Source organism: Apium graveolens, chromosome 11, assembly GCF_009905375.1.
Source record: "Apium graveolens cultivar Ventura chromosome 11, ASM990537v1, whole genome shotgun sequence".
Classification (NCBI taxonomy): domain Eukaryota; kingdom Viridiplantae; phylum Streptophyta; class Magnoliopsida; order Apiales; family Apiaceae; genus Apium; species Apium graveolens.
Genome location: NC_133657.1, coordinates 203,107,631 through 203,115,814, shown reverse-complemented (window position 1 = coordinate 203,115,814; position 8,184 = coordinate 203,107,631). Strand labels below are relative to the sequence as shown.

The window sequence follows — 8,184 nt, the reverse complement described above, 5'->3', positions numbered from 1 at the left end:
GGTCTCGCAATTAGTTGTAGCCTTTTAATGAAAGACTCGGCAAGACCATTTTGAGTGTGTGTGTGGGCAACAGAATGCTCCACTTCAATCCCAATAGACATACAATAATCTTTAAAAGATTGGGATGTAAATTCTCCTGCAGTGTCCAATCGTATTTTCTTTATATTATAATCAGGAAATTGTGCTCGTAATCGAATTATTTGAGCAAGGAGTCGTGCAAAAGCAACATTACGAGTGGACAATAAACTAACATGTGACCATCTTGTTGATGCATCAATGAGTACCATAAAGTACTGAAATGGCCCACTAGTTGGGGTAATTGGTCCACATATATCTCCTTGAATTCGCTCCAAAAATTTTGGGCATTCGATTGCAACTTTCACAAGGGATGGTTTTGTTATCAATTTTCCTTCAAAACAAGCAACATGTGAAAAATCTTTGGACAATGGAACAATTTTGTTTTTGAGTGGATGTCCATTTGAATTTTCAATAATTCTTCGCATCATTGTTGAACCCGGATGGCCTAAACGATCATGCCATATAATAAAATTTGTCGGGTCAACAGATCTTGTATTAATAGTCATGTGTGACTCAACTGGATTTATGAAAGTATAATATAATCCAGAATTATATGATGGGAGTTTTTCTATCACATGTTTCCTCCCTGAGATAGTAGTCGTGATACACAAATATTCACTTTCAAGTTCATTTGTTGTCTCAATATGATAGCCATTGTGGCGTATATCTTTAAAACTCAAAAGATTTCTTTTTGATCGGGTGGAGAATAGTGCATTTTCAATCAACAAACTTGTACCATTAGGTAGCACTATACTTGCTCTTCCGGAGCCTTCAATTATATTTGATGCACCCGATATTGTATTTACATTAGCTTTGGCTAATGTTAGATGCGAAAAATATTTTTGATCTTTTAAAATTGTATGTGTGGTTGCACTATCTGCCAAACAAAAAGATTCCTCATCTTTTATAGCACATGATGAGAGGTTGCTGGCCATATTTCTTCACGAAAAATAAAATAAAATTAGAAGTAGAGGTAAAACATCTCAAGTACTTCATTAAAGAAAATTACATAAGCAACTGATAAGGATGATTATCATAGTTCAAAAATTAAGTACTAACAATCCAAAATAAATAAGGAAAACGTTCAACAAGCAAGTAAGGCCTTTCTTAATTATTCTTAGGCTCATCACCACCAAATTTAGGCATATTCACATCGACATCTTCAAAGAAATCACCAACTTCCATGTGAGTAAAGGCCGAAGGATCAACTTGGCCATCACTTCCAAGATGTGCTTCAAGATGAGCAATCCCCAAAGGATCATTCTGTTCGGTGAAATTAGTTTCAACATTTTTCAAAGATGCTTGATATAGGTCAGCAAAGTGCTTGGAGGTACGACATGTACTTCTCCAATGACCTTTCATTCCACAACGGCTACAAGTACTTTCACCCTTTTTAACCATCGTACTTCCCTCGGGTTTCTCCTCATTTGTTTTCTGTTTTTGATAGTAAGGCTTCCTTTTAAAGTGGGGGCGATTTTGTTGATTTCGGCCTCGACCACGCCAAAATCCATGACCACGGGCACGCCCACGTCCACGTCCATATCCATGCCCACGTCCACGTCCAAATGATTTATTATCTCTATATTCATTATTAGTCACCGCATTCACTTCAGGGAATGGTGTTGAGCCAGTGGGACGTGCTTGATGATTTTTCAGCAAAAGTTCATTATTTTATTCAGCAAGAAGCAACACAGAAATAAGCTCATAATATTTCGTGAATCCACGTTCACGATATTGTTGTTGCAAGAGCATATTATTGGCATGGAAAATGGAATATGTTTTCTCCAACATATCTTTATCGGTGATATTCTCGCCACATAATTTCAATTGAGATGTAATTTTGAACATGGCAGAGTTATACTCGCTCACACTTTTATAATCATAGCGAGCTTTAGGAAGTATTACCGTTTTCTGGTGATCATATCTTTCTTTGAGATCTTTCCAAAGAGTTGATGGATCTTTAATAGTCAGATATTCAGTTTTCAAGCCTTCATCAAGGTGATGGCGAAGAAATATCATGGCCTTTGCCTTGTCTTGTTCAGAGGTCTTATTTCCCTCTTTTATGGTGTCACCGAGACCCATTGCACTAAGATGGATTTCAGCATCAAGAATCCATGTCAAATAATTTTTGCCGGTGACATCAAGTGCGTTAAACTCAAGTTTCGTAAGATTCGACATTTTCACTAAAAATAAACAAAACTCGAATCAACATCAATATTTATACACATAAATATAATGCAATGCGATAATTTTTTATGACAAGATAACAAATAATTTGTGAAAGAAACAGATTATCACTTATCAAATATACTCACTTAAACAAATATAATATATTACACATAATGATGCATTTAATCAACAAGTTTAATAGAACATGATTTTAGTTAAGTCTCAGAGACTAAAATATATGCTATTCATTGATAACAACCCATCTTAGTTAACATGACAATTATTAACACGCATGCACAAGTAAAACAAATATAAATTACTGCTACATCAACTCTTAGTCACGGAAATAGATTATAAAAGCTGCAGGAGACAAGGCATAGCCTAGCTTTTAGTTTTTAACTATTCGTGCAAAGTGCAAATCTCCCTAAATTTGTACAACCAAACTGTTGGCTTTAACATGGCGTTGTAACAGATACACATGCATTTTAATTACGCACAGAAATTTATAAAAAACAAGTGAAGTGATTTTAATTTTACTTACGCAAATGTTCAACTAAGCAGGCATGAAAATCAGGTCAAGCAATTAGCATAAATGATTAGTACAGAATATTATACAGGCATCCACTTATATATTTAACCACCCGCAAAGTGTAATACGTGAACATGACAAATATGAACTAAAAGAATAGACTAGCATGTTATGGATCTAGTTTTACTAACATGCAATCATGCCTGCGGTAATATATTCATTCAATAATTAAAACATGGGCATACCTTTTGTAGAGACAGGAAGTAATGATCACCCAGCTAGTACTAGTACCTGTGTTGACAAGAAACTCGTGTAAACTCGTAAACCAACTTCTCCTTCTGGTGCATCCACAGATCTTATTAGCTTTCGTGCTGATAACGTGTTACAAACTAATATAGAATATATTATATAGAGAGCATTACAAGAACAAAATTACTAAGAGAATAGAGAAGATTTTCATTTCATCTATCAATCACATATTTTACAATGGTTTATATAGGGTTAGAGTTTGTAGGTTACAAGTAGCATGAAAAGTCAAAGGGTGTAAAATGAAAAGTCAAAGGGTGTGATAATTAATGGGGTAAGTTGTAAGGTTAAAAGTCATTCAAATATATAACATCATCTGAATAAAAGTTAATGTATGTGTTATTAAACGATTATACCCATTATTGCCTATCATCAACAGAAATTCGGAACGGTCAAAATTTAGGTGGACAGACTTTCTATCGATCAAGAAGTATTAGCTAGTCTCTTTTTGTTATAATATTAGTATAAAAATATATATATTTACGTCTTTTATAAGTTAGTTACTTACCATCGAGGAACATCTTCCAGAAATGTTAAAAATCACAGTTTCAATTTGTACTAGTATGTGTGATGTATAGATAAAAGTAAGTCTACCTAGTTTGTTTGATTCGTAAGGGTCAACTAGCAGGTTGTTAGAACTTAGAAATGATATTATCTTAACTAAAGTATTTGTCTTAGCTGCAATTCACTCTTATTACTTTATTTTAACGTGTTCTACAGTACTTAACTAATTAACCACATCTGGCATGTGATTGTAAATCATCGGGAATTGTTTATAAAATAGGTTTTTTTTAATTAAATACATAATTAAGATGATCGTCTTTTCTTAATAGCATGTTTAATAGGTCAAATCAAGTGGTAAATAGCTTAATTAACCTTCTCTTACGTCATAGTAAAAAAATAAGATCGCTTTTTGTTGGGTGAAAAAATGATAGTAGCCTTTTAAAATTATTTAAAATAAAAAATATTGTGAATACAAATTATAGTTCCCAAATTAGTCATAATTTTTATTTAAACGATGATAATTTATCTGCATATTTGTGATGAATAAGCTGGCCTTAATTGAGTTATATCATTCTTTATCTTAAAAGAATGATGTATTGTAATATTAATGATTCTTTATATTTTATTTTACTTTTTTGTATATGAAATTCCGATATTTATTATTTATATGAGGATATTTTAATTCTACTCAAAATCTAATAATTTAATAAAAAGAATTATAGTCAAATAAGATATATGTTATGTTACGCGTAGATGTGTAGTTGTGCTCTTAAATTTAGATGGGTGAAAATCCAAAATACTCCCCATTTGGAGAAATTTGGCAAAAATGCCAATTGGCTGGATATTCCACCTTTTTTACCAATTAAATACGCATGTAAGGTATGCACATTCATATTTTAAAAATTGAACAAAGGATACGCATGTTTAACATGCATATTTACATTTTTTTTAATACTCATGTTTGCGTATTCTTTGTAAAAATAAAAGTGAATATTCATGTTCAACATCCGTATTTTTTTTTAAAATTTTAGAAGGTTAAATACGCATCCCTTAAATGTGTATTTCGTGTATATTTTGGACGGTTCGTACCCATAGATGAAAAGTAGTATATTTTAGACATTTTCAAATCAGATCTAAAAATACCCTGCCCTAACAACCTTAATTATGAATTTACTAATTGAAAACTGACACTACATTCGAACTAACAACACCAATTAGCTAGACACCAATTAGATTACTTCATGCACACGAATAATAAGATTACTCTATGCAGCTCATTCCATACCGTTTGAATTTTTTTTTAACCCATTTTTGGGCCTTTAGAAATTTTAAATTATTAAATTTATTAAATTATTAAAAATGTGAAATAAATAAGATGTTTTTTCAAAAATTATGTTTTTTTTGTTGCAAAAAATTTATTTTGACTTGCAAATATACGATTTTACAATTTTCTTTTGCAAAAATACCATTTTGCAACCCTCACCTATCTCAAATGTAACCAAAAGTTTTTTTTAGTACTTTTTCAGTTAAGTTGTTTTTGGTTGCAAACAGTACTTTTGCAAAAAAAATTTAAAATATCATATTTTTGCAAAAAAAAAAAAACTTAAGAAAACATAAATATTTTGATATTTTCTCAATAAATAATAAATATTATTTGATTATGTATAACTATGCGGAAATGTAAAATCAAAGTACTGAAATTAAATAAATAATTATGTTATACACACTTGCAGATCAGAATATAACAGTAGAAATTGTCTATCAATTTAATTATAGAGAGAGAACTAAAATTTGTTAATTTTGAATTTTTTTAAGTATTGCCCCGAAAACAATTGTCCATATTGATAACAGAAGTATCAATTACTTTAACAACCCAGTAATCAATTAACAATTCACTAATCAGTTGTTAGAAATTATAATAACATTATTTGAATTTGTCAAACATTAATATTTTATTGTAGGTGGCCACACACCATGTGGATTCATAAATGGCCCGTCCGATAATCAAGTGTATCCAGCTGGGGCTTCATATTTCTTAAGGTTGATTTACTTCTTATAAGCCGAGTGATTCCATCGGACATTTATCTATACACACACATCTATAATTACTAAAGAGTCTTGTTGAAATAAGATACTACAGTGATGGGTAAAGTAGATGCTTTGTATGATGCTGCTATAGCAGGAGATGCTGATGCCAGGGCTAAATTAGAGATGGAAGCTGATACGCACCACCTTTTTGGCAAAACTATCCTTCACATTGAATCGGAGTCTGGAAATACAGAACGTGTTCGATTCATTCTGAGGGCGTTTGCAAACAAAAATCTTTTGGCCAAGGTTAGTAAATATAAACATTCTGCACTGCATTTGGCTATATATGGCGGACATACTGAAGTAGCCGGGGTCATCATTGAAGCAGCTAGACGACAGTTTCCAGAAACTTCATTTCAAGCTTTTCTTAGGCAAGGTGATAAAGATAATGACACCGCTTTACACGCTGCCGTCATGGAAGAAAACGTAGCAGTTGTTAAGCTATTAGTAGAGGCCGACCCTACTGATGCACATGCTCAAAACCATGAAGGTAAAACACCAATGTTCATAGCTGTGCAAAAGGGCCTGAATGAAATAGTAGAGATAATCTCTACAACTTGCACAGCTCCATGTTTGGACGGACCTGATGGTAGTATTGCTGTGCCCATTAACAACCTGGACCAAGGTATGCCTCAATTTTTTTCTGATTCATTCATTCTCACAGTAATTAAGTAGTTAACTGTTCTTAGGACACTGCATTGTCCACCTCCTTAATTAATTTTACCTAGATTTCAATTTGCTAGACCTTTTAGATCCACAATTTCACACATTTCTTTGCACAGTTAAGAGCCTAGGTGGAACACTCTACAAAATAATGGATAGAGATGCTCTGTATGATGCTGCTATTGCGGGAGATGCTGATGCCGTAGCTAAATTGGTGAAGAAAGCTGATTTACTCAACAATCGTGACGAAACAACCCTTCATATTGAATCTAAAAATGGAAATACAGAACGGGTGAGATTCATTTTGAGGGAGTTTTCAAACAAAAATCTTTTGACCAGACTTAATAAATATAAACATACTGCCCTGCACTTGGCTATATATGGCGGACATACTGAAGTGGCTAAAGTGATAATTGAAGCAGCTAGACGACATTTGCCGGAAACTTCCTTTCAAAATTTTCTTAGGCAAGGTGATAAGGATAATGACACCGCTTTACACGCAGCAGTCATGGAAGAAAACAAAGATATGGTTAAACTATTAGTAGAGGCCGACCCTACTGATGTCCATACACAAAACGACGGTGGTAGAACACCAATGTATATAGCGGTGGAAAAAGAGTACAACGATATAGTAGAGTTAATCTCTGCAACTTGCACAGCTCCTTCTCTGGACGGACCTGATGGTGGTACTGTTGTGCTTATAAACAATCTCGCACAAGGTATGTCTTAAGATTCTTTTTTTAAAAAGATGTTAAACGGATATACTATATTTTAATTCGATTTATTTTTTATGCCAAATCCATTTTCGTTTTTCTCAAAATTTTATTCCATTCAATTCCATGATAATTCCTCATTGTAAGTAGGTCTCTGTTCTTAAACATGTTATACCTAGATTTTAATTTGCTGAGTGTGTTAAATCCACAATTTGACACGTATTTATATTTTTAAATATAGTTATGAGACGTGGTGAAACACTCTATAAAACGTTCACTCTATAAAATTAAAGTTATAGGTTGCCGTTGTCGGTGACACTGTTCCTAGAGCTAGGTTTGAGATATAGGCAGATACAGAAAACAAATATGAAGAAACTACCCTTGGCGTTCAATCCAAAAACGGAAATACAGAAGACCTATGATTAAGGGGGATGATCCGAATACGGGTGTAATCGAGCCGCGCCGAACCGAGTCGATTACTGTCAGGTCCGGCTCGATTCGGCTCGAGCTCGATTAAAATAGTTCGTGCTCGAGTTCGATTTCGAATTTGATCGACCCTTTAATAAAATATATATCCACTGTTTGTGTATTCTATGTTAAACCATTCTAAACTATTATTTTAAAAACGAAATATTAAAAGTTTTGTTGTTATTCCTTGGTCACTCAAGCCGTCAGATCAAACTGATGAAAAACTTTAGATATAATCTTAAAAATTATTATATAAAAATTATAATTTAGAATATGTAATGATTAAAATAATCGTGGTGCATTGTAAAATTATTATACTAGGGGTATAAGTTTCGAATTCCAACAACAATATATTAAAATTATATTTTACAATATACTAGCTTAAATCCCGTGCGATGCACGGGTTCCATTAATATTTAAATAAATTTTAAATTTTATTATATTTATATAAATATATATTATTTATAGATTTATAATGAAAATAATAAAAGAATTAGGAAAGAGTTGTTAGCGTAGTTTAGTAGAATAAGTTTTGGTGGTAGTTTAGTGGAATAGGGAGACCGTGTCTAGTAATTTAGCAATTTAGTAGTTTAACACGTATAAAACACTGTTTATTTTTATTTTTGATAACCAAAATAAGGAGATAACCGTTAAACCAAAATATAT

General features: G+C 32.5%; 2 protein-coding genes across 2 annotated transcripts; one reads left to right on the top strand and one right to left on the bottom strand.

The window, feature by feature from the left end:
- Positions 1 to 1,185: 1,185 nt before the first annotated feature.
- Positions 1,186 to 2,256, bottom strand: LOC141696541 (uncharacterized). Its single transcript, XM_074500669.1, has 2 exons — positions 1,803 to 2,256; positions 1,186 to 1,718 (listed from the first exon to the last, which is right to left on the bottom strand). The coding sequence occupies exons 1-2, from the start codon at positions 2,254 to 2,256 to the stop codon at positions 1,186 to 1,188; spliced, it is 987 nt and encodes a 328-aa protein (XP_074356770.1).
- A 3,472-nt stretch (positions 2,257 to 5,728) lies between these two features.
- LOC141696540 (uncharacterized) lies at positions 5,729 to 7,067 on the top strand. The gene is made up of 2 exons (XM_074500668.1): positions 5,729 to 6,299; positions 6,457 to 7,067. The coding sequence occupies exons 1-2, from the start codon at positions 5,729 to 5,731 to the stop codon at positions 7,065 to 7,067; spliced, it is 1,182 nt and encodes a 393-aa protein (XP_074356769.1).
- Positions 7,068 to 8,184: the final 1,117 nt, after the last annotated feature.